At 37.7% G+C, this 27,817-nt stretch overlaps 1 protein-coding gene across 14 annotated transcripts in view; it reads right to left on the bottom strand.

The window, feature by feature from the left end:
- Nucleotides 1-27,817, bottom strand: part of EPS8 (EGFR pathway substrate 8, signaling adaptor) — a 129,249-nt gene that overhangs the window by 34,392 nt on the left and 67,040 nt on the right. For 9 of the 14 annotated variants that reach the window (XM_015867723.3, XM_085543431.1, XM_085543424.1 and 6 more), the window contains 7 exons: nt 17,918-18,008; nt 16,870-16,943; nt 8,077-8,144; nt 6,036-6,197; nt 5,676-5,825; nt 3,347-3,429; nt 871-1,007 (listed from right to left, as the gene is read on the bottom strand). In XM_015867723.3, coding sequence (XP_015723209.1) covers nt 871-1,007; nt 3,347-3,429; nt 5,676-5,825; nt 6,036-6,197; nt 8,077-8,144; nt 16,870-16,943; nt 17,918-17,979 — 736 coding nt within the window. In that variant the 5' untranslated portion in view covers nt 17,980-18,008. Of the gene's footprint in view, nt 1-870; nt 1,008-3,346; nt 3,430-5,675; nt 5,826-6,035; nt 6,198-8,076; nt 8,145-9,731; nt 9,783-16,869; nt 16,944-17,917; nt 18,009-27,817 lie in introns of all 14 variants that reach the window. The other 5 variants (XM_015867688.3, XM_015867683.3, XM_015867679.3 and 2 more) reach the window with 1 other exon arrangement.

Raw genomic sequence — 27,817 nt, 5'->3', positions numbered from 1 at the left:
TGTTTCTTATTTCTCGGAAAATTTTTGTTCTCTCTGCACAATTGAGTTACTGACTTCATGGAGTGATATAGCTTAATAAACAAAAGCAATGCATACGGCTTGGGTAATGATTTTAATTCTAAAATTTTAGTATTCATTTTTAAAGAAACCTCTCACCTTAACCACAATTACTTCATTATCACAGTCTGTTTTACAGAGCTTTACTGTTTCTACTTTTTTTAATGGAATCTGATTTAATTAGAATGTTTGCACTAGAGATTATAAAGCATAATAATATTCAGAAATACTGCAACATTCCATGGGTAATGCTTTAAAAATATAAACTAGGTTAGCCATACCCAGATGAATAAATAAATATATAATGTTGATCTCTAGTCAGCTTTTAATCCAAGTGATTGTATTTTTTAATTGCCTGAAATATCTGGCCAACACTTTCCCTACTACTAAATAGGGCATCATTAAATTACGAGAGTTATAACAATACAGTTACTGTGCATGTTATTATGTTCACATAAAAGCCCAAGTTAAAATCCATAGCCCACACATCCATCCAACTGAACACAAGTAAACAGGGCTCTGAACACAAATTCAGAAAAATGTTAAGTAAATGACACGTCAGATTATGACAGCCAGGTCTTATTCCACAGATCGGGCAATGGTGGCTTGGGGCATTTTGAACTGATTGGGAGAACAATTGTGCCCACTCCCAGCTATGGCAGAGGGATGACCTAGTACAGCAACTCCTCTATATGCATTCAATTACTGCAGTCTTCATGAAAGTCTGTGAATTATTTTCTGTTATTACTGAGGATCATAAAACCCTACTGCCCAGAAGAACTGGTTATCACTGCGCAGTGCAGCACAACTCACAGTCCCCTTGCTCTGCAGCCCACGCGGACCATGCTGCCACACGGCTTCTCACATCCACCTGGGTGACAGTCCCTGGGGGAACAGGGGCAGGAGCCCGTGGTGGGGGAGGGATAGCGCCATCAGCACTGGAGATCATCCTGCAGGAAGACAAAGGGGCCCATCAGTGAAGTCAACACATTTCTAGTGCGTAATCAGAGAAGAAAACAAGGTTTGCCAGGACCCTTTTACTGTCAAACATGCTATGGACTTGCCCAGTCACAAGTACTAAAGGTCAGGGTATGTAAATAGATAAAACATAACAGGAAACCCTTGCTATGATGAAGTTAGAAAAATGTGCATCAATAAAACAAATAGTCTTTCACGCAGCGCATATATGGGACACAGTTTAGTGGGCAAAGTGGTGATGGGTTGATTGTTGGACTTGATGACCTTAGTGGTCTTTTCCAACCTTAATGATTCTATGGTAAATTCCAAAGCACTGACAGAAAATGTGCTGTCTAGAGATCTGATTGCTTCTATGGCTAGATTCTGTGCTTTGTGTATTGATGGTTGGACTTGAATACTGTTCTAAATTCTTCATTCAGAGTCATCTTTCAGCCATCATCAGTTGTGTACCTGTTCCTTATGTTTGATGGGTTGTCAACGAACAGCTTTTTAAAACCTTACCAACAAAAACATTCACAGGATGATTTTCCTTTTTAGATCAATCTGTTCATCTTATCTTGATGCAAATGTATGACTATTCCTATTTTGAATTTTCATAGAATCATAGAATGGCCAGGGTTGAAAAGGACCACAATGATCATCCAGTTTCAACCCCCTGCTATGTGCAGGGTCACCAACCACCAGACCAGGCTGCCTAGAGTCACATCCAGCCTGGCCTTGAATGCCTCCAGGGATGGGGCATCTACAACCTCCTTGGGCAACCTATTCCAGCGCATCACCAATCTCTGTGTGAAAAAATTCCTTCCAATCTCCAACCTAAACCTCCCCTGTCTCAATTTAAAATCATTTTTCCACTTTTCCAGTTCTTAATCTGCCTTTAAAAACCATAAGGAAAGAGATCTTTGAAGTCATTCTGTAGTTCAGTATTAAAAGACAAAAAATCCCAACAAATCCTTTGAAATGCACATTCCATCCCTATTTAAAAGAAGGATCTTCACCTTAAATTCTTCACTTTATGATTCCATCTCATTCATGGCATTCAACAGCAAAAACACAATTTGGTCATTCATAAAAAAAAGATGGTTTCTTCACAGTTCCTTCCTCCGGTCTCCTAGAGTTCCCTGAGCATTCTCTTTTGTATCTCCTACACTTTTTTACTTGCAAATAATCTTGCAGCAATTTGATGGTGCAGTGCCAGACTTACTACAGGATCTCCAGACTAGTCAAACAGGACATCTAGAAAAGGCTTTCTTCTCGTGGCCCAATGTTAACACATACATGACATGACAGCAAGTATCTAGCACTGAACTGTCATGCACTAATGACCTTTAGGCCTCAAAGCTTTTAGAGTCTGATATGTCAGATTACTTTTCCCTGTGGATGTACTGACCTACATTCATTTCCCAATTAAATCTCATCAGCCTTCCCCCACACCCAAAGTGCTCAAATCCTTGTGATACACATCTCTGTGCTTACACTTATCTGTTACCATACCTCAAACAGTAAAGTCTACTTGCTTAATTTTAAACCCATATGTAAAATTTGATGCACTTCTTCCTTTATATTTTTCATTTCAATGTAAGCGTCCATCATTCTACGAAAACAACACAAGTTGCACATCAGAATTTAACAGGCAACTAAGGCAGCAATAAATTTATATAATAGTGACATTTTTACTTGAAGATTTTTGTACAGCAGAGAATTCTCTCACTGAGCCAGAGAAATATTATTGAGAATATCATCAGGACGCAGCACACAGACCACCACCATCCTATTAAGTACTTAACATATTTGTGCCCTTGTTTCTATGCCTGCACCAGCTACTGCTCATTTCTGTAATAATCTGAAGCCAACAGACCCTTTTACTCCACTTTTTCCTATTGGGAGAGAAATTTTTCCTACCAGGGAAACAAGGAGTTTTTTGAGTCAATAAGCAGGCACAAGTTTTTTTTTTAGTCTTTAGTTGTTGTTTTCTTTAACATCTTCAGATCCCCAATCTTTGCTTACTTGGAATTTGGGAACATTTATATATTTAATTCAAATTTTGAACTACTTTACCCAAATACAGAACTCAAGACACATAATGCTATTCTCTAGCAACCTGCATTCACGTCAGTTGTTCCACTTACTAAAGCAGAATTGGGAAAGTAAAGAGTGAAACTATAATCCAAGAGAGTTTGACGTAGTAAGTCAAATCCACCACATATGCTTTTTGAAGTATATTATCAACTAGACAAAAGAGAAAGAAACAGCAGACAGACTTGGAGCATGCCTCATGACGCCCTATACTGCCAAGAAACTAGGTTTTTACCTCAGTGTTTCAAGTCTCTTCTTCTGTTTTCCACTCTTGCTGTCACTGATTGCACTTTCTATATCTTCATGAATAAAGCTAGCCTGAAGAGACAGAAGCAGAGTCCGTCAGTTCTCATCTAGACTAAGCAGATATATGAATTAATGATCTCATCATGTACTTCATGAAGTTATCTGTTGATTACAGAACCTCTTATCGTATTCCATTTTAAAAAAGAAAAAAGCTGGGATTTGTATGGAAACAGAACAAAGAAAACACGGCACCATTCTCTGGGAGCTGGTACTTTTGTCACTTTTCCAGTCTCAAACATTATCATCAGATGGATGTGTTATCTAGATACTAAATTTGTCTGAACAGTTGTAATTATCCAATGTCAGCAATTACTGCATGAGCTATTTTTCCCTCTCCATTTTTTTTAAAATTTATTATTATTATTATTATTTTCTGTCAAGGATATGTGTGAAAGACATAAAGTAAAACTACAATAAATAATGGTAGCATGAGAATCTGGAAAATAACTAGTAGTAATGCAGTCTCCTGTAAGAAGGTAGCCTCCAATTTATCTTTAGCTTAGTTAAGATGAATTTTTCAGTATATTTCCTGAACTTTAGGTTCCTATATCTCCATCACTGGAATCTGCCCCCACCGGAGGCCTACAAGAGAAATTCTGATACGGCATTATTTTAATAGACCTTGCATTAAATAGGTCACAGCTTCTCACAGGATTTAGGATGCTCTGTTACATATCTTGAGCTGACAAATTAATTTCCTATACAGCTTGTCAAGACCCAAATCTGTCCATGCCTAGTTCATTCTACAAGTCCCACTTCTACCTTGGAATAAAAACATCTAACTTTTTAGGAAGAATATATAACTGCTGGGACAAAACTACATTGAATTTAGAGATTAACAGACTTTTCAGACTACAGTGGGATAGATGAGAGTTAAAGAATTAATTGACCTTAAAAACCTTGACAGGATTTGAGGAACAAATCATTTCATGAATTTCACTATTTATATTTATTATTTAACAATTGTGTTTTTCTAGAAAATACCGACTGACCAAAATATAATTAATTTTGAATAAATTTCTATTGCAGAGGCTCCTGAAGTTTGTTATATGTTCTGACTGATAGCATTAAGAAGGCAGTGAATGTGATTTAACATCTCAAAAAGAAACAAGCCTTATGGAAAAGGAATAGAACCTAGGATAAGGTCACAGACTCAAATGATATGTCAGAACAAAAAAGGGATCCCACACTTCAAGTCATGCTTATGCACTCTGCAATTTTATTTGCACACACTGGAAGAACTTGAAAAGATGAAAGTCTGAAGAGACCACTCTACGCCTTTGGAGGCTGTGTCCAACCAGACCTTAAAAGAGGAGTCCTGCATTATTTAGCATACTGCAAACTGAACTCACAGGATCCCAAATCCCATTGAAACAACAAATTTTGTGCAACAAGTCACTCAATCGGCCATCTTCACACCACTTGCAATGAACCAATTTCAGAATGTTTGTACAATGCGATCAGCAACGTGATATTTTAAGACAATGACATAAACTCTTAAGATGCAACTGAGAAAAACAAACAAATCATAAAATGATTGACTGAAATTGAAAGAGATACCAATTATGTGGAGTGAATAACACATTAACATTTATAATCCTGGAAATGAAGAAGCATTTCTGAGTGGATTAAAAATATTTACTCTGGAAGCTTGAAGGGAATATTTTTATCAGAGATAAACAATCTCTTTCCTTCTTTTGTCCCTCTTGCAAGCAATATTTTACATTTTACAATCTCTCCTGCAGGACAGAGATGCAAAGAGGCAGAAATGCTGTGGAGGCTTAACTGTTCAGTGGCAAAAAGAGTAGAAAAAAGGAAGGAGAAAGTAAGACTCAGGACTTCTATGAGTTCTTTCCAGATTATAAGGTAAATCTGAGATAACTATTTTATACCTCTTTCTTAGAAGTGTGAATGCAAATCATATGTACATTCCTGAGCTTTAGTCCTTTGCAAACATAAATGAACAGTTACAGAGCACAAGAATCATTATTTACAATAATAACATATTTGGCCATGCACTAAAGATTCAGCTTACATACAGTAATCTTTTCTTACAAGATATACTACACTGCTTATATTAGCATACTATAAGTCATGTAGATATCATAAATGCAAGAAGCTCAAACTACACTTATAAGAATAAAAGAACATAATAATTTCCTATGAATAAGTTTATTTTATTTTACCCATTGTACTTGCCAAGTCATAAAATTTCCCCTCCTGAAATAAGTCATGGAAGATCTCTATTTCCACCTTACCTTAATCTCATCACATTGGAAAAGATGCAAATCTGGCTTGCTCTGAGTTGGTTCTTTACATACTAATGCAAGAATTGAATTGTAATTGCATGCATTCATCACAGCTTGGCAATGCTGAATTGTGCTTAAAGGGAAATTTTCCAGTTCATTCTGCCAGAAGGGAAACAAAAAAATAAAAAAGAAAGAGAAAAAAAAAAAGCCTTAATATTCAGTGCCTTGATCTCAAAAAAAGCTGCAAGAGTTAAAAAGAGAAAGTGATAATAAGGTAATTAAAATACCAAATCTCACACACATCATTTTTTTCTGTCCCTTCCCTTTCTTTCTCTCTCTGGAAATGAGACTGCCACTCACAGATCATACCTTTGATTCCAAGTCCACCAAACTGACAGCTTTGTCATCCACTTGAAGAATCATATCTTGAGTCCATACTTTGCCTTTGGCATCCAGTAATTTAAGCTTCCTTATTCCATCATCTACCGTAATCATTGCTTCTTTTCGGTCCAGAACAAAAGTGGTCAAGTGCTGGTGAATGACACACACATTAAAATAAAAAAATTGTAATCTTCCTTATCACTAGGCAATGTCAGTATTCAAACTGCCATGAAAGAGCAATACAAGTAAATTATGAATGAAACTGCCTTTTATAATAGAATTGACCAATATCCATAAGGGAGGTTGTTTAATCCATAATGTCATTTTAAACTTGCTGCTTGCCATCCTCTGTCATTTCCTCACTACAGCAAATGGTTACACCTGAAGGAGTATTCTGACATCTTCCAGGTATCACAGAGAGAATCAAATCCTGAGTATTTAGCCAGCTTTCTTGAGAAGTGAAAACCTGTCTCTATTGGTAAGCTGAATCCAGAAAGCACCAGTAGAAGCCTCACAGAAACATGCTGCAAGGATACCTCCACCACCACCCTGACCTGGCGCATCCCTGCCTATCCCAAAGCTGCCAGCTAACACGTTGATGGCAGACAGCAAGGGCTTGCATCTGACTAGGGTACCTTACAGACAGGGTTAGTTGCTTCTTTTATGCAGAACACAGTAGAAATGTAGTATATGAACTATGTTTGCTCACTGTCAACTTGGAATATTCTCCAATTTTAATTAATGGTCTAGTAATGAAACACCACTCACAGATATCACCTCAACTAGTTTCCTATAAGTAAGACAGCCTATAAAGTTATTTAATCATATCCAGGCACAACTCCAGCTTCACATTCTTCTTTAAGACCTGAATACAATCACTCAAGCTGAACCAATTTTAACATATGCCTGCACACCTATCTTATAAATGGATTAAAAGACTTAAGTGAGCTTTCTTCTATTACAGGATAACAGCACATGTTAATGACAGACAAGAGCGCAGATAAAAGCTGCATATAATCAAAGTATTTTAAAATTGAGACAAACCCTGATGGCTGCTCACACAGGAATACTTAGACTTCAAATACAAGTACTAATTTTTATGCCAGTGGAGTACCAAAATGGTTACGCAGAAGCTAAATACAGACAGACAATTATAAGCAACATAAACGTTCCTTTGCAAGCTGATCAAGGATAGAATTACTTGGAATGAAGACTCTTCTGCATACAATCTCACAGTTTACATCTAAATTTAAAACCCAGTTAAAAGGACCTGGGAATCTATTGGTTTTTGGTTTTGTTTTGCTTTGGTTTTTTTTTTTTTTGCAAAATTCAGTTAAACCCATGTCAGTGTTCTGATGGTAAAGGAATAAGGTTTTGCAAAAGAAAGGCTGTATAATGAGGAACAGCACCCAGAAGTGCCTACAGACTACATATAGGCAGCTAGGCTTACTTTGCTGAATATTTAATACTTGTCTACTTCTGGACAGAATATGACAACAGCACAGAGTATTTCTGCAAAGCAGCTTAAAGTAGGAAGGAAATTATTTTGCATTTCTCAATGGGAAGAGTATGTGCAGGCAGAATATCACCACTAACAGTAGATTCACTAAGCGTTTTAGGGCTCAGTACCCAGCTCTTTCTAACTATTATGACACCTATGTTGTTTATAAATGATCAAGGTACTTATTTTAGTTATCAGCCAGCCTTCCTTGCCTCATCCCCACAACATAACAGGTTCAGAAATAGGGCAACATGGCACACTGAACTGTCATCCCATTGAGAAGCCCTCTCCATTTGCCAAACTATACACAGCTTTGTTTACATCAAAATTCCAGCTCGTTATGGCAAAGCTAGAGAATTTGATACATTTCAGTGTAATCTGTTCTGAAGTGACCTCGGGCTGGCAGGATATTTTAGAAGATTCATATGTCTTCAAGCACATTATCCTCAAAAACCATGCAAGCAAAGAATCACAGTATAACCAAAAGCTGTAACGGGTAGATGGTGTTGTCATACATCCTTATCTCACCTCTACGTGATACTGGGAAGTTTCCGATATGCTGCTGGCACTGTCCCGTGCATAGTTCTTTCTTTGTTCTGAAGATTGAGAGAAAAGAAAAGAATAATTATCCACTTGTCCTCTTATCATGCTGTGTTTCAGACTCTTCTCAGAGATGCTTAAAACGAGCTGTCTATATGAAAGCAGAAGGTGAGCTGTGGTTATTTCTGCATTCAGAAAGGAGAAAAAAGCTACATGCTCACACACTCCAGCACAAGAACCATACTTACACTGATGTTAAAAGTCAGCTATCTTGTCTTGGTGGCACCAGATGGGAGCAGTGTTCTGGCTGGAAACACTTCATTGGGAAGCCTGACATAAAAATCGCTGGCTTTTCACTTGGTAGCAACATGGTAACTAGCAGTGTTACCTTTGCATGAATGCAAAAGTTTTCTGACATACACAACTCTCACAAAAAACAAAGCCACTTGCAGACCCGATCTGTGTCAACATTTATTTCTCCATAGTATATTCAGTTTGTTGAATTAGTAACATAGAAATACTTATTGAAAGAAAGAAGGAAAAAAGAAGCCAAAAGTTGTAGCTACATAGACATTAAGTAGAACAGAAATATTTTTCAGCTGAACAAAACACAATGCTGCAAAATCAGAAACACTGTTTGCCTTTTCCTCCATACAACAGATTAACATAAAACCTAGAAAGAAGGGAAGAGAATATGCAAGATGAGGACACAACACACACCCACACTAATAACCAATGAATGTAGGTGAAAACTTCAAAAACAAAACAAAACAAAATCCACTTTTCAACTTGATTTTGAATACAGTGTTGGGGAAGCTATCCTGTTTTTGTTTTTTTCCAATAACCAATGAAGCACGCCAATTTGAGACAGAGACAGTTTGATTGTTTGGAAGGAAATGCGTGTAAATGATGTTACGTTCATTTCATCATATCCAATTGGAGTGTGTAGGCGCAAAATGAAAGTATATGATTCTGTTGGCAGGAGATATTAGTTACTTTTTTGCAAAATTAAAAATGCCACCAATGACCTCACATGTGATCTGTGAGGTAGAGAGATCTGCAGGGAGCATATCATACAAGCAACAGTTTAAAAAGCTCTTCTGTGACCAGGGCTCCTTCACAGTAATCATGGGTACTGACAAGGAAAGGAATGCCCTCACTTGGAGAAGTACTTCGTTACCTTTTATCATCACACCCCTTATATCTTCAATTCTCAGTGAGTCTCATGAAAGAATTAGAATTCAGAACTTCTAAAACTTCTCCTTGGCTCAGAGTCCCCTCCTCAATGGCAGACACAGCTCGTGCATCAGAACCACCTGCTACCCTACAACAGCTACTCAGCTTGGTTTAGCACACGAAGTCTGCAGTGCAATCACCAAATTGAAGAATTACATGGATTATCAGAATTTTTTTTAACCAGGTATGTGAAAACTTTAAAATAGACACTTTAACTTCATCACCTGTTACCTCAAAATCCCAGGATAGGGCATCTGCATTGAGTCCAACTGTGATTAATATTTCTGCTTTTGCAGCATGTTACATAAGGTATTTTGTTTGACTCTTATTCTTTTAAGGACAATAGGCAAACACACATGCACACCCCAACAAAAGAGTCAGTGAAGCAGTACTGTCTGACTTGCTACCTTTCTTTTTTTGTTTGGATGACGATCTGAAGAAGTAAAGTCCATCTGTTCCTAACAAAACAAGGGAATTAAAAAACAGTATCTGGTTTAACTCCATACAATTATTTGCATCTCCAAGGGGATCAGTTAACAATCCTTCATTACAGACTATAAAATGCTGTCCAGTAAGAAAGAAAATAGGCCTAAAAATAAAACATAGCCACATGTTTCAATTAGAAATTCATCTAACATTCAACTCTGATTATTATATTTTTGAGGTGAAAAAGAGATTTTTAATGACACCAAATGAAACCAAGATAAGGAGTCTTCCATCCACTGCAAGGCTTACAGATCCTGAAAGCAGCAAGAGTCAGAGTGGCTTTAAGCAAAGAAAGACTTCCATGAGGGGAGACTCCAATGGAATGAAAAAGCAGAAAGCAACTTTCAAAAGTTCATGCCCTGTTTCCCAGGATTTTTGTCCTGCTTTAGGATATCCAGAAACTCGCAACACTGACAAGCACATCCTCTACCACAGAGCAGCACAGTACTCACACTAGATAAGATGTTAAGTTTTTCAGCACACCACGTCATGGTGAGAACAATAGTGTTTATATAAGAAAAAGCTTTCTGACTGATAATAAAAGCTGTGGTTGCTTACACTTCAGAGCAAAAGAGAACCCCAACAGTTCTTCATTTTTAATTACAACAGGTCAGCAACAGGAACTTCAAATGAACTTTCAATTAGCAAAAGCCAGTAAGTGTCTGAGATAATAAACAAAACTATGGTAACCAAAAAAAATGACAGTCCAAATTGAGTTCAGAAATAATTTCAGCTCACCTATTTATTTTATAAACACGTTTATGCTGGCAGAATGTTTATTAGAATCCACTAGAGATCTAATTTATCCTTTGTTATCTTACAGGCCCTTCTATCCTCCTAATAAGTACCTTAGCATCAGGCAAAATTCCTCAGCTGATTCTGGAAGAGCTTGTCCTCAACCTTAGTTTTTTCAACCCTTTTATAACCTAATACTTAGAAAGCGGATCTCCTTCCCCTTACAGAGTCAGCCCAGCTGCTAATAGACAAACTCCCAGACAGCAAGTTTTCCTGGCTGTTTGGCATAAATCATGCTGCAGAAAGTGTCTTAAAGGATGTGAATGAATGAATGAAGTCTCCACATGATAATATGAGCAAAACACAATGAAAAAATTAACAAACAAACTGACAAACTGCAATCCTCTGCAAAACTTCACCTTGCACTCAGACAGGAGGATGCATAAACCCTGCTGTATCCCTTCCGCTAATGTGCCACCACATTGGATTTCCAGAAAAAAACATCACTGTTACTATTCTGACCACTTTTACAGAATACCTGAAAACTTCCCTTGTCTTATTATATGATATTCAAATGCAAATAATTCATACTCATTACTGAATTTGCTGATTTACTGAATGCACTGTGTCTGGCTAGGATGGAATTAATTATTTTCACAGCAGCTTGCATGGGACTGTGTTTGGGATTTGTGTCTATAGCAGCGCTAGTAATGTTTCGCTATTGCCGAGCAGCATTTGCACAGCACTGATATCAACACTGTTTCTCTGTCTGTCCCCAAGTAAGCTTGCTTGTACACAAGAGCTTGCAAGGGTACATGGTAAGGCCAGCTGGCCCAAACTGACCAGAGACCCACTGCATATAGAACAATAAAGCCATGCTCAGCAATACAACTGAGCATTTCCAAAGTAGCTGCTGCTCAGGGCACTGATCTGCTTGCAGTATGTTGAGAGGTGGTGAGCAATGCAAAATGCCTGCATTATTTGTTTTTGTTTTTCACATTTATTTGTTTTTAGTGTTTTTCCCTCCTACTTTCCTTCACTTATTAAACTGTCTTTATTTCAGTCCAGGAGTTTTTCTTGCTGTTGCTCTTTCTATTCTCTCCCTTAATAGGCTGTAAGGAAAGGAGGGGTAGCAATAAGGTAACTCATTCAGGGAAGGCCCTCAGTTGCTGGCCAGGGTGGAGACCTTACATTGGAAAAAACTGTTTTCTATGTTCTGCTTGACTCTACTAATCCTCCAGATCAATCTCAGCTTCTCAAGAGTATTTTCACACATGAAGAGAGTTATTGAACGTGAAGTGAGATTCCACAACAGAGGCTTCAAGATGTGACAAATAAAGCAATCAGAACTACCTTCTTTTTCTGTTTATTCTCTTTATTACAGACCTTCCATCCACTACATAAAATGCAGTGCAGCCTTAATATGAGTTAATTCAAACCCAGCTGATATGCTACACACAATTTATCTAATACATTTTCCACTCTGATAAAGGAAAACATAGAAGTAAATATAAATATCACAGCAGAAGAAGTCACCAAAGTTAAATTCTTAATTCTACCGCAAATACAGCCCAGAGGAATTTGGGCAAAATAAAAGTTCTCAAAAAGCAAGTGCAATAAATTTAAAAGCAGAATAACTATTCACTCATGACTCTGACCTTAAGATCTACCGGCTTTAAACTTTTCAAAGGAAGGCAAACATTGATCCACAGAAACTAATACTCTCACCTCTCTGATGTGGAGCAACGCTACTGCTTGCTATTCATGTCTTTGTGAACATACTGAATTTACCGCTCCTCAGGAATGGATAACATTTCTGGTTTCAAAAAGGTGGGAAAAAGTGCTGACTTTTTACTAAACTTGGAAGTAGACACAGAATCACCAGAAAAATGATAGAAAAAAAAACCACCTCAAACTCTCAAGCAAAGGTTTCGAGCCAAGTCAAAAATACACTAGACAGTAAACTACACAGACAAACAGGACTGTTCACTGCCCTCACTACGCTAAAAACTCTGGGCTTTCCCTAGTTATTTCTGTGAGATACCACTTCATCGTTCAGAAAAGTAAATGTTCCACAGTTTCAGACAAAAAACTTACTGCCCAAAGTCACATGAGGCAGAGCTAGGAATACAACCTGACATAGCTGAGTCCACTCTTACCCATCTTCCCACTGGAAGAGGTTGCAGCTAAATGAAAAATTAGAAAGTTGCCTAATAAACTGTACTAAATCTGACTCTGTTGCACTATCCAGACCACAAAGACAAATTAATTACAGCAAGATGTTAGAAAAAGGTTCTTCCCTGAGAGCGTGGTTGGCACAGAACAGCCTCCTCAGGGCAGTGGGCATGGCCCCAAGCTGCCAGAGTCTGCAGAGCAGCTGGAAAACACTCACAGACATGAGGTTTGAATTTTGGATTGTGATGTGCATAGCCAGGAGTTGGCTCCTTGTGGGTCCCTTTCAACTTAAGATATTCTATGTTTCTAAGACAAACCTGATTCTTTATCTAAATAAGGAAAAGCCTTACCAAATATAAAAGGTCTGAGGCTGGGTCTTCATGGATGACCCGAAGCAGAATTAGCAGTAGGTAGGGCTATACTCTGTTTAGATACACATTTTCAGATCCCAGAGCCTAAAATTGAAAGGAAGAATCCCAGTGCATAGATCTCCACTGATATCTTGCAAATAATTGCATAGGCCAGCTGTAGTAAATGTTATCAGAACTCTAGTTGTGACAGTGTAAAGAAGAATGGTGGATCCCACCTCCCCCATCCATAAGGAAATTGGAAAATGTCTATACTGCATACAAAGAGACAAAGCTCTAAAATTAGATGGTAATCTACATATAGATGGATTAAGTATCTCATGAACTGTCTTATGAATCCTGAAGTGACAGTTTAGATTATTACCATGCATTGAGAAGCAGAAAAACACAGTGCTTATCTTCCTACTGTCTATTCATTATAGTGATTGCTGATACCTTTAGGAATTACAGCAGCTGGAAAAACTCAACTTGAGACTCAGAGCAAAGTATAGGAGATGTGATCTAACACATCCAAGGACAAAGGTCAAAACCTTTTAAATACAAATGTTATTATTAGAGGAGTAAAGGCTATTGCTTTCAGGGATTCTTGACATCAGCCTTCTCCATGATGACTACAGGGAAACAGCTATCAGAGAAGGTGCATTGTTCAGAAGCCAGCTGTCATTTTAATTCAACTGAGTATCAAATAACAAAAGAATGTTACACAGATAGTTTATTTTAACAGACTCTATTACACTGCATTTCTTGCTCTGAATAAAGTATTTGCGCAGTACAAACACAGACATGCAATTTTACTGCTAGCACCTAATCACAGCCATGAGAACACAATACACAATATATAAAACAGACAGTCCTTCTTGATGGGTTGCTTTTGTAACATCTTCCAATGTGGAGAAAACTACTATTTTATGACTGCTGCAGAATGGGGATGCTCCGCAATGTGTCACTACCTGGCAAACCCCCAGTGCAGCCCTGGCTACTGGCTCCTGATGCTGCCCCTGGTTCTTGATGCTGCCCATCTCCATGCAAGCAGAGCTGCTGAAGGCAGATGGGGAAGCTAATGCTAGAAAAACAGATGAGACTATGAGCCAAAATGCATTTCAGATGGAGAGGTGAGGAGTTAAATAATGAAGTAAAACCATAAGAATGTGTAAAGGGCATCTTTGCTCCAAAATCAGGAGAACATTTATCAGGCAAATACAAAAACATTTCATTTCAGGCAGGAAATGGATGAAAGAAATTATTTGACACAGGAAAAGGCAACTGGAGTCAAGTTTTTGCTATCAGATAACCACTTCAGAGATAGCAAAGACTCCAGTTTTAAGCTGAATGGCCTGTAATACCAGCAGTGTGGGAAAGCCTTCTGCCTGAAGACCAAAGGACTGAACAACTGTGAATGACATTACTAAAACAAGCACTGGCATTAAACATTTAAACTTTGTGTCTTGTTGTATATATGTATCTACATAAGGAGACACATAGAGAAATGTTTTAAGATCTTCACTGTGACTAGAAGAAATTGTATTCAAATAAAGTAATGACTTAAGAACCCAGGAACCATGGATAGGTGCTCTGGTACAAATGACATTCAGAAGTCTTCCAGAAAATAAACTTGGCTGTGGACAAATGTAGCTCCTAACATTACAGTGCTACATTTATCAAAACAAAAGGTACAGTTCACGTAACTCTGATGTCAAAATTATTTATATGAATATATATATGTATATTTATACGTGCACAAATACATATAAATTTATATATATTACCTAAGTGTCATTTGTATATAAAATATACATCACAAAAAAATAAAAACAAAGTTAGGAGACCTCTGATCTGATTCACAGGCATTCAGTTTCATAGATCAAAAAGAATGTATGCATTAGCTATTAATTGTGCACTCATTATTAATAAAATCTTTTATAATTTTAGAAGTAATACTCTGTTTACCACTGTATATTTCAAATTTACTCACTTGTTCCTATATTTTACATACATATGAATATCCTATGGTGTTTGATATGAAAAAGCTCAGAGATGTATCACTATAAAGGCCCACAAAGATTAAAGGACACGCTTAAGAAGCATTCAAAACATATACTTTTGAAAAATTATTTGGATGACATAAAACAAATGAGAAAAGTGAGAAGTGTCTCAAATAAATAATCTGCTAAGAGCTTTTAGACACATCCCTTGCTGGTTTCTGTTACCACCCACTATTTCTGTCAACGCGTGCAATCAGTTTGTCATGTGAGTCTATACAGGATGCAGAAACACCACTGTTGAAAACTCCTCTTACTGCAGAATTTTGCTTTGTTGCAATTCCTGTCGTTAATACTATGCAAGAGAATGAATTCTGTAACTTGTCACTAAAAAAAAAGTCTAAACTTAGAACTATTCATATGCAACATTGTTCTTAAATGGCAAACATTTCAAACAGTCTCTTCTTCTGTCTGCTGATTTTGCTGGAAGTGGACTTTCATATACTTTAGCACAGTGTTTTCTGCCTCCAAACCACATCAGCAATTTCCCACCTCTCTTCTTCTCAGGGGACACAAATCAAGAGATCTCCAGTCTCCTTAAGTTGTTAGCCGCAAGAACTTCAAAGCAGTTTAGAAGTCAACAATGTAACTGATACAATAAATTCTTATGTGCTCACAGGTGAATACCCAACACAGCCTGACTTAAGGCTTGTAAGGGTGTCCTTCCAAGGGGAAATGTAATGCAAATGCAAAGCAACCTGCCATCACTCCCCTACCCTCATGAGGTCACTCCTGACCATTACACAACTCAAAAGGAGGGAGTCAAGACTAGCTACCAATAGAGATGTTGCAGTTACTACATGCAGCATTTCAAGCTTTCTGGTTTCTAAACCTATGGAAGAAGTGTTACATTCACCAAGGGAAATCATGGAATGGCTTGGGTTGGAAAGATCTTAAAAATCATCCAGTTTCATCCTCCCATGGTGAGAGCAGTTTCCACCCGGCAGCTCTTGCCACCCAGGGCCCCATCCAGCCTGGTCTTGAATGCCTCCAGAGAGGGGGCATACACAATCTCTCTGTGAAGCCTGTGCCAGGGGCTCACCACCCTCTGAGTGATTTTTTTTTTACCCCTAAAAGCTGCCTGAGGTGTGAGGGGTCCAATACAGGACTTCATTTTCACTACAAAATTTGTTTTTCTGTTCTTGGAAAAATACTATCATCCACAGCTGGTAAGTGCAACCTGCAGGCATTTCTAAATAACAGAAATTTGACAGTTACAAAACCTGCCAAAAATTGCAGGCCAAGCAGGACTTCAAATCTTTTACATCAAATTTAAGCTCCTTGAAATCCTTGTGTCAAACAATAGTAATACTGTTGTAAATTCCCTTTCTGCTAGCTGAGCATAAAGTTGCGCAGGGAGAGGGAGACACAAAGCATGAATCAAACCTATAGCACAGCTAGATCCTTGAGTACCTTCTTATCACTCTTAGTTTTCTGGCAAATGTTTTAAATGTTGCTGCCTTAAGAGTTAGCAGGTGGGAGTTATCTCCTTAGAAAGAGGCAAAAATATTTTATAGCTAGCCAAGTTACTTTAAATAAGAATAAAATTCACTGGTCATTTTATTTTTGTGAATATAGATTTATAGATATATAACAATGTACTGATCTATAAACACATTAAAAAATTCAGTTTTGTATAAATATATATACATAAAAGTGTCTATAAAACATATACAAAGACATCATGAATGACATTTAAATAACAATCCTAACATAGAAATAGTGACTTACTGCCACCTTACCATAAAGAGCCTTTGCACTTGTTCTTGAATTCTGCTCCCTCTCTGCCTGAGCAAATGTGGGTGAGCCATAGCCACTGGAAGGAAAAATTTCTGGTTAACTTCTGTATTAATGTAATTCCTACAAAAAACACAGGCACAGAATAAAACCTTCTCATTGTGTAGGTTTACACATACCTACAGTGTTTGCAGCAGAGGAGATGCTACTGAATACTAGTTCTACATCATGAATGTAATGAAGCGTGCTTCACTTGGGCTGGAAGCCCTCCTGTGCTATTTCTTGTTAACAACATCATGCACAGTGGGGGCTGTGACATACATCTATATACTACTATAAATGTAAGTAACACTGCTTACTATCAAGTAACCGCAATGCCAAAGACTTGATAGCATTTTGCCTCTTGCTTATGTACACAAGTGCTGTTTTTAACATTTTCAAGTGCTTTTCACTAAAGAAATAAAATGAATCTCCTTGCCTACATCAAATGGAAAGAGAATCCAACTTTCCTCTAGCATAATGACAATAATGAGCCAAGTACAAACTTTTGCATCAGATCAGGTCAATTCTCACTAATGGTGTGAATGAGTGCCACACTTCTGACACAGGCAACATCTTCCTATCTCAGAAAAGGCAACACTTTCAAGGAAAACAGTGGTTGCTCACTTCTGTTTTCTGGGAAATGAAATGACATTTTCTCACAGATGGAAGGGGCAGCATCATCCTCGAGGCACAAGAATGCCTCCACTCACAGCTAACCTTAAACATCTTAGTCATATGAAGACATCTCTGTGTCATGTCATAATTGTATCATGGCTACAGTAATGTATTTTTCTGCACAAGATGACATCACTCAGTAATACAGCTTTACTCTTCCACTAGAACAAAAATCAGTCAGATAATATCTATTAGTTTGGTTCCACAGTTTGAAAGCTGCATTTGTGTTATTCTATTGAGCTCTAATAACCATAGCGCCATTCAAAATGAAAACATAAGGAAAAAATACAAAACATTTTTCTGTCCATAGATGGAAAATAAATGGCATAAACTTACTTGATTTGAGGAGAATAACTTCCATAGCCACCAGGAGGGGTATTTGATATATGGCCATTCATTTTTATCGTCACTTACTGAGGGAAATGATCTGCAAAAGAAACAGCAGCAAATGAACTGAAGTCTCTGAAGAGATGAAGGTTTAATACAGATGTAATCCAAACCTAATGAGAAAATTATGGTTGAAATGTGGAACCAATTGCATCAACAAACTCAACTGCCTTAAAGACCTATTATGGAACTTCCTACCCCACCCCCCCCCCCAGTTGTAATTTGATAACATTTTCTTCAAATAATTTGGTAAATTACGTCATTACAGCAGGCTTTAGGAACAACTTTTCAAATAAAAGGCTGACTAAACAGAGAACATAATCTGCTTCAGAAGTGAGCAAGATGTTCCAAATGGTAACTTTAATAATCAAGTATGCTTGATTTTCATCCACATTTACCTGAATACAACTTTTGAAATGATTTTTTGATGCTTATTGCATCTATAAAGTGTAACAGATGAACTGTTAGAAAGATGCATTATCAAAATAAAACACAATTGTTAACATAGAAGGAAACTTGGTTAGCTACAGCGGGACTAAAACAAACTTTTTCCTTTCTTTTTTTTTTTCTTAAGCAGCATGTAATTTCCTGGAAGGTTGGAATGCCAAAAGAAAATTCTCATGTAACAGTAATTCTGAAAAAGTTACAATGAAACAGTTAGAGGAACGCTTTCTTGCTTAAGTATCACTGAAGTTAAAATTGACTCAGGAAAATGTTTTTTATATTACAGTTAATAAATAACTATTTAAATTGATAATGGGCAAACTTACTTTCATATATTGTATATGTATGTATATATACAACCATAGAATGGCTTGAGTTGGAAGGAACCTCAAGGATCATCAAGTTCCAATCGCCCTGCCATAGGCAGGGCTGCCAACTGCTATATCAAGTACTAGACCAGATTGCCCAGGGCCCAATCCAACCTGGCCTTAAACACCTCCAGGGATGGGGCATCCACAGCCTCTCTGGGCAGTCTTTTCCAGCACCTCACCACTCTCTCAATAAGAGAGTAAAAAAAAGCCTTCCCCCGACATCTAATCTAAATCTCTCTTCCTTTAGATTTAAACCATTTCTCCTTGCACTATCACTATCTACCCATGTAAAAGTTGATTTCCCTCATGTTTAAAAACTCCCTTTAAATACTAGAAGGCCACACTGAGCTCTCCCCACAGCCTACTCTTCTCCAGGCTGAACAAGCCGAGTTTCTTCAGCCTGTCTTCATAGGAGAGGTGCTCCAGCCCCAGCCCTTGGACCATCTTTGTAGCCCTCCTCTGGGTCCTCTCCAAAAGCTCCACATCTCTCCTGACTTGGGAGCCCTGGACTTGAATGCAGTACTCCAGTTGGGTCCTCATGAATTCAGAATAGAGGGGTACAATCCCCTCCCTCTCCCTGCTGGTCTCCCTCCTCTTCTGATGGAACCCAGGATACTGCTGGCTTTCTGGGCTGCAAGCACACACTGCTAGCTCATGTCAAGTTTTTCATCCACCAGAACCTCTAAGTCCTTCTCAGCAGGGCTACTCTCAAGAAGTTCTTTTCCCAGACCGTATACATATCTGGGATTACCTCAATCCAAGTGCAAAATCTTGCACTTGACTTTGTTAAACCTCATTAGGTTCACATGGCCCCACCTTTAGAGTATATCAAGGTCCTCAGGAGGACATAATTCAGAGTCATGAAACAGAAAAAGAATTTCAGCTCTAAAGAACAGCCTAAAATGTGTGAGATAAAGCTTGTATCCAAGACACTTCATTTCCAAATGTGAGCACAACCTGCTTTCTTGTACTAAAGCCATTTTACAATGAGCTTATGTTCTGAATCACTGTCAGCTTACTGCCTTACTTTAACAGTTCTCTTCTTGCTTTACAAAGAATCAGTAGCCAACTGACCTATAATGCATACTATATTTTGTATCTACACGCTCTTCTGCTTTCCTCTTCCATGCAGAAATATAAATCCAAATCAAATTCTGTTCCCAGCTCAAATATTTCTGTGATTTCAAGAGACTTAGGAAGCTTCTTTGGTCTTCTGCACTCAGCATAGAATCATTTCTAAATCCTTCTCACCTGACATCCTCTACCTGAGATGCAGTTAAGAAAAGCAGCCAGAACTGAGCCATACTGATGGCATGCCAAATGTTGTCATGGGGAAGTGTGGTACTTCCTCTGTAGTAAGTGTATACTTTGCATTTTAGCTTGAAATCCCTCTGCTCCCCCTCCACCCCTACCTTTAAAATTTTGATTGCTCTTTGCAAAACATTTTTGTTGACAGATACACAGTTTACTTTCATTTCTCCTGCAAGTTGACAAGAACATATCATATAACCAACATGGTGGTGTGCTTGGCCTCTCCAAGCCACTCTTCATAGAATGCAATACATACTAGCTGTTTAGAATAAAACACTGTTCATGCTGAGTGCTGTCCATTTCATTAGCAATTACAACATTTAGGAAGCAAACTTGTCCCATGATTTGAAAGAATATAACTACTGACTTTTTCAGCAGGATGTTCCAGGTCATTGTGCACTCCTTGTTCCATTTCAGAAAATAAATAGGCTTGAACTCTTTGGATTGCTGTTGTTTAAGTCATGCTGCCATTAAACTCTAATACTACATACTGGCTATCAATTCTTATCATCTGTAAAAACTTTTCAACTTTAATACACTGTTTAACGATTTACACTTGGATTACCTTCCTAAGAGTGAACAAGTCCCAAATTTTACACAAATTGTGTCAATTTCTTTTCAGTATCTCCCATTTCACATACTTTCCACATATCCTTTTATTAAGATAACTCTTACTTCAATCTCCAGATCATTTTATAAGCTGTGATTTTTCAAACCACAAATTTCTCAACTACCAATTTTAAAGTGATATCTGGAAAAAAAAAAAAAAAGAATTTTTTTTTTTTTTAGATTCTCAGAATGACTTTTTTCCTCTGGTGAATTTTTCTTAATCTGCAACACACTATGTTTGCAAGTTGTACTCCACTTTAGGATAGCAGTGAAACTTCATAACTAGAAGAAATGTAATAGCAGAACTCAAAGCTTCAGCCTTTGAAATTAACATAGCACACTACAAGTTTTAAAGCAACAATGAACTTGACAAGCAGATTTTTCACGTTAGAAGAAAACACATCTTGACTAAACACTTGTCAACAGTAAGGTGTAACACCACTCAGCATTAATGAATAAAAGCTTCAAAATTAAAACAGACCAAAATTTTATTGTTTTATTAAGACAGAAAACAAAAACATAAAAGGATAACAGAATATGTAGTGCTTCATTTACTATGCACTTGCACAGCTTTCTTTGCTGTGTTTTTCATCCCAAATTCTCTTTCAACTCTTACAACTGCAAAAGTCAACTAGCACACACAGTTAGGCCTTCGTCATCAAGGAGTCTATTAATAAACTCTACTTCCTCCTTATTCTTCCTTTTCACCTCAGCCCAGCAGTTCACAGTAACATTGCGCCACAAACTTTAAGATGAACAGCCTTTGTAATTAACTGTTCAAATCCTCTTTAAGTAGACCTGGAGTATTGACACTTCACTTGTTAGTATATCTACGTATGATCATGTCTTTCTCAGACTTTTGAAAAAAACTAAGGCCCGCTCTGAACTGTTAATATTTTAAAACAAGAAAACTAAAGAGTGTAAGAAGGAGTAACCATAAAACTGATAAAAATAGCATGATATAGTGAGATACATGTTACAACATTTATATAAAAATATATTATAATGAGATAAAAATCAATGTCATAAGCAAATAGGAAATTCCTTAGTACGAAACAAAAACAAAAGAATACTAAATACTTTTCTGCCAGGATCTGAGATGGAACAAAAAGAATCCATCCAGAACTGCGCTGACACCATAAGATTTATTTCTGGCAGGACTCCTGAATATTGTTAGTAAGCAGCAACATAAATGACAAGGGTCCAGCTTTTGTAACTTAAAAATCATTTTGGAGAATGATGTACTTCAGTCTTCAATTGACAGTTACAGGTGGTTTGTCGCCAAATACAGGTGGTATTGCACTGCTATATGAGATGATTTCATAAATATTCATAAGAAATATGCACAAATAATAAAGCACTCTTTACCTTCACCTTACAAAGCAGCATCCTAATGAAGGCAATTGAATTTGTGTGCAAGAGGAAGCTTATACTCAGGCCACTCACATATTCTGCCATTAAATTTCCTAGGAGGAGTTGGAAGGTAACAAAATTGCTCCATTTATTTTCAAAGCCCCTTTTCTAGAAGGGCAGAACTATTTAATTACAAAAAATGAGATATGGGAGACACTAGTGCTCTTTTCCACTCATCCTCAATCAATCAGTTCCACCTAGCAACGGATCGCAACATCATATGGGGTAAAAAAAGAAACAGTTCCACAGCGTGGGGTTTTTAGAAATGACGCAGAGAGCAAGGAGGTTTAAGGAGAAGAGGATGCCTGGGAAGGAAGAGGAAAGCTGAGAATGGCTGAAAGAGCAATTATCTGCCAAGTAAGAAAATGTTATTAGTAACAAGTCAATGTTATCACATGCCCTCAAAAACACCGAATTCTTCCTCAGCTAGATAACAAGCACAAACTGTAACTCCAGCCTAATAAAAAACTAGTGGACCATTACAAGGTAACCCCTAGGTGCAGCAGATCTCACATTGTATCAGTGTCAGAAAAGGACACTGTCTCTCCACACTTTCCCCCCTAAAGAATTATGGAACAAAAACAGCCTCCATGAAAAACAGATGAGTCCACACTACCCTGTAAGTCACTGCTGCTTGAATAAAAACGCCTACCATCGCTATTCCACAGTGTTCAGTACAGCTGCTGTAGAAAACTCACTTAGCAGAGGGTTTCTAGAGTTAGGGTACTATGGTTAGGCTGCAGTTGGACTTCATGATCTTCAAGGTCTTTTCCAACCTGGGTAATTCTATGATTCTATGATTCTATGATTCTTACACTTCACCTGTTTCTTCTTGAACTCCCCCACATCAGCTATTAGCATTTTCCATGTTACCTTCCCTGCTAAATTTTGAACCATTTGTATTTCTAACTCACTTGCTTCTCCTCACAGAGGTCATTTCTTTGTCTATTTCCTATGTTTTTATATTCCTGTGTCTTCTCTTGCAGCTACTTTCTTTTTCTCTATCATGTTCTCCAACCACAGATTTTACAAATGGAAGTCACAGACAGACTCGAATGAAATGTTGGCACTGCTCTCTGCTTCAGGACTTGTTTCAGATAACAACCAAGAGCAAGCATGCCTTCTGCACTCTGTTCAGCATCCTGTGTCAAGATAAACATCAAGATGTACACGCATATATGTAGGCTTCCCTTCAGAAATGATCAGAGTGTGTTTTCCATCCTCTGCACGCTGCTGACAGAATTTCTCAGAGACAAACCACACCTCTTTGGGCTGGCAGCAACTTCACAGTATCCCATTTTCCATTTTCTATTAAGAGGATTTGAGTATCCAAAGCACATTCAAAAAGACAATGGCAAAAAGCACACAAAGACTTCAAAGTTAGACCTGAAAGTGACGCAATTTCAAGCCAAAATACTTGGTCTTCTTTCACCACTAGTCTGCCTTTTAAGGCACCCCTTATTAATGATGGGTGGGGAGGGGAGAAGCTGAATGTTATTTCGAAGAGAGTAGGTACTCTGATATGTCTGAGAGTCAGAACTAGAAGAAAATATGCTAAGCTCAATAACCACAGTACAATCATTTTGAAAATACTGCTACTTTTAGGTCCTCTCATTGGCTCCTCCATAACAGGGAACAGTGGACTGGGAGCATTTCAATAAAGATGAATAATTATGACTCTGGCTGGGAAGGAGACAACACTGTGTGACAGGACGTAGCACTACCAAGGAGAGATTTACAAATGCATTCATGCCCTAAGAGCACAGCAGCAGAAAGGTTCAATCAACACTGCTTTTTCACTGCATTTGCTTCTATATACACTTCCTTTGATTTAGCATCTTCCCTCCATCCTTCAGTAGGACTATGCTAAATTTATCATGATTAGTCTTGTCAGCAGGATAGGCAAGATACATTTATTAAGAAAGTTCAGAGACAAAATCATCAGTCAGTGTAGGTATGTTAATGCAAGACTTGTCTTCAGAAGAAGCACTGTTAGGTAGAAGTTTTCTGTTGGGTAAACTAACAAGATAAAAAGTGCCCCTTCAATTTCCCTTTTGCTGTTAGGACATTTTACAATGATTTACTGTTAAGGAAACACTCTAACAATACAATTAAGATAGGGATCTTTTATTTGGAGGAAGGGGAGAAATATGGACCTTAAGAGGAAGAACTGAATGAATAACCTTCAGAGAGATCCTGCTCACATATCTGGCCTTTTTGTATTGACACACTAATAGAGAACCTGGTTGTAAACAGGTTCTTATTCAGGCACGGTAACCTATTTCCATTCACTTCACTCAGGCCTGGGCTATGATTTATGATTAATCATACTGAAAGAAAATAGAACAGATACTTTACAGCTTTACATATACAAAAGCTGCAAAGGCTTAAAATCCCTGTTGTATAAAGGAGAGTTAATAAATATGCCAGCATTAAAACCACCGCTCACTGCTATTTATAATTAGAGAATTAACCAACTCATCTAGTGCATGATGAGTATTAATTACTAAAATCGGGACAATTATGCAGGTCTTACAGAAAATGTCAGACTACTGGAAGAGCAGCATCTTGTTCAAAACAAAAAACAATCAAAACCCACTACACACACAAAACCAAAATATGTTAAAAACAAAAACAATGCACCAACCACCACGGATACAGAAGAAGAATGTAAAAAGGGAGGTGTCTATGGTTCACGAAGAACTTTGCAGAAGGAGGCAGAAAAATGTAACTATAACGTACCTCTTAATAAATAAATAAATATGCCCATCTGATGCTAAATCTAGCTCAAGTTTTTAAAGAGGACCAAAGACAAAACACTACCAGTGAAAGAGGTCATCAGTTTCATGTTCCACAGTGCTCTGTAGTTTAATGTGGCACCACATCCACCACATCCCGAAGTCAGCATGCATCTGTGTGACTGGGTAGGAGTCTGGGAATACATTTGCCATGCTCAGCACCATCACTAGCTTCTCTGCTCCAGCAAACAAGCAACAGCTATAAAACAGTCTCACAAGAGAAACCTAACAACCATAGAATCATAGAATCACCAAGGTTGGAAAAGATCTAAAAGATCATCCAGTCCAACTGTTCACCTATTACCAATAGCTCCCACTAACCCACATCCCTCAGCACAACATCCAATCATTCCTTGAAAGATAACCATGATTTCACTTGAGTTTAATATCCTCTGAAACTAAGAACAGCAGGTCACAATTTGTACTTCCTGATGAAGGCTGGTGATTTCATCTCAGACTTGAGGAAGGGTTTAGTTGTCTGGAAAGCATCTGCTACCCCCATTCTGCTAGCAATGAGCTAGCAGAAGATACTGTCTTTATTCACAAATTCTATTCCAAATATAGCATCAACACTGATCTAAATATCTCCACATACAGAGAGATAAAGAGTAATTTCTCTGGCTTTATTTTATTCTTTAAAACCTTGTTTTGGAAATACTGACTGATGAATAGAACTGAACTTTCAGAGACACTTCAGTTTTATACTTCATCACACAGACATTTTTCATTATCTCCCTCTTCTCCTTGTGACAGAAGACTACAAACTAGATCATCATCAGCTTTCAAAAGAGGGCACTCCAGACATTTGTAAATAGTGTGCCATCAGCAAACCATCAACCTGACTTGCAGAAGGAGAGCTTATAAATGATATTAATACTGCTGATGGCTTTAGATGAGATGATTTAGAACAATAACCACCATCATAGTATTTGGGGTTTAAAAAAGAAATGTTAAAACTCAGGAGAGTTATCATATTCTCAGAAGTGATTTAAAATATTCCTCAAGTATTTTATGCTGCTCATTGATGTTTCTATCTCAACTCAACTACCTCAACCATCCAGTCACTGGACTGAGCATTATCTCCTGTTTCCCACTAATAATGTAAAATATTATGAGAAGTGGACTAGACACACAGTGTCCATAATGCAAGGTACCAACAAAAACGAAGTGATGGGGACTTTGAGAATAAGACAGTAAAGAAAAAAGGCAGAGGAAACCAAAATTAATTTTTAAAGAGAAATGGAGAAGTTGTTTCACTAGAAGCTATTTCAAGACCTAACAGTAACCTCATGGACTTTCATAAAACCTACTCAATGTTCCTATCTGGAAAAAACAAATAACCCATTCTGCTGTCACACTGGAGAGACAAGTGAACTGACTGGGATGTTCAATTTAATACGATAAAAACACAGCAAGACTTTGCTGTTACTGGAAAACATGCACAGCAAAATATGTTTTTCAAGGAAATGTCATTTTTTCTTTTTTTCTCCTTCTAATTCAAATACCCTCTAGACACCATCTAGGGTAATACAGCATCATATCCCACCCTCCAGCAGTGAGGAGTAGTGTGGAGAAATGAGAAGAGTCATGCAGTTTGTTCAGCTGTGAAGCCAAGCAGCCAGCCCCTCTATATCACACAGCATTTCTCTGAGGCTTTCCATTCTGAACCAGGAATCTGCAAAGACAAACTTCATGGACGGCTTCTCCTCACGGAGGGTTAGAAACAGGCATATGACTATGTGCAGTAAGATGTTTGACCTTGAGGCAGCCTATGCAGCTCTCAGCACTTTCAGACATGCAGTACCTCACCTGCACCCAAACATCAGCTGGAAGGGCTTATTTGGGTCAATAAAAAATCTTGAACATCCACTTTTGATTGCTGTTTTTACTTTTGGAGTAAACAAAAAGCACTATCTTAAAAATCTAAGCATAACCAATTGGTCTGCTCTGGGGAAACAATTAGCAGAAAGTCATCAAGTGCACAAGAACATACTGAACTGAGGTCACAGAAGCATGAAGTCTCAGTCCACCACTGAATTGACAGCATACACTCATAACTCAGCCCTGGCACCATGAAACCAAGTAAGACTTGACAAAAACAGATTCCACAACTTGTGGGAAGAAAAACAATTTAAACTTGGCACTTCATGCCTCTGATTCTCCTAATTTCAGTTATTTGTTTCTCATTACACACATACAACTTGTCCTCCAGTGATCTGGGCAAAGCTCTTGCCCCACATTCATTTCAGAAATGAAAACATATTCATCTGATTTCTTTAATCAATTACCTGATCGAGTACAGGGGGAAAAAAAGAAAAAGAAAAAAAAAAAGAGTTATTTTTTCAAATCAAATAACAGATTATTTGGAAATTCAAATGTACAAAAGCCTCTGATTTTAATGCCTAGAGCTACAGACATGATTTTTGGAAGTCAAAGTAAGGAGTTTTTTGTTGGTTTCCTAAGTTTCAATGTCATTAACATTAATCACTCACTAGGGTTCCAGTAAACACACAGCAACTAAAGATGACCACACTAGAAACCATATCAGAAATCCAATTACAATCAGCACAAAATGGATTTGGCTCCAATTTCCAATAACTGTGGAGCTTGAATTTTCACATGCCACAATAAGACCTGTCCAGAAATTTGTCGTTGCTGGTTGCCATGTAAAATTTAACAAGGCATCACAAGAAAGCAATCCCAAAAGACTGCAACCAGTTATTTTATTCCAATTTGCTGATTCACTGAATTGAAAACATTTTTTCTGAGGTATTTCCAATGTCAAAATGTTTTTACTGATGTCAGCTAGGTTCCCAATGGAAACCTCAGTCTGGGACTGGGGCCTAATAACACCCTGATCCCAAGAAACCTCAGGGGAGCTCTATTTTTCAGAAAGTTTCCAA

Source organism: Coturnix japonica, chromosome 1 (assembly GCF_054131305.1).
Source record: "Coturnix japonica strain WE chromosome 1, WE-NBRP24, whole genome shotgun sequence".
NCBI lineage: Eukaryota > Metazoa > Chordata > Aves > Galliformes > Phasianidae > Coturnix > Coturnix japonica.
This window is presented reverse-complemented; position numbering and strand designations above follow the sequence as displayed.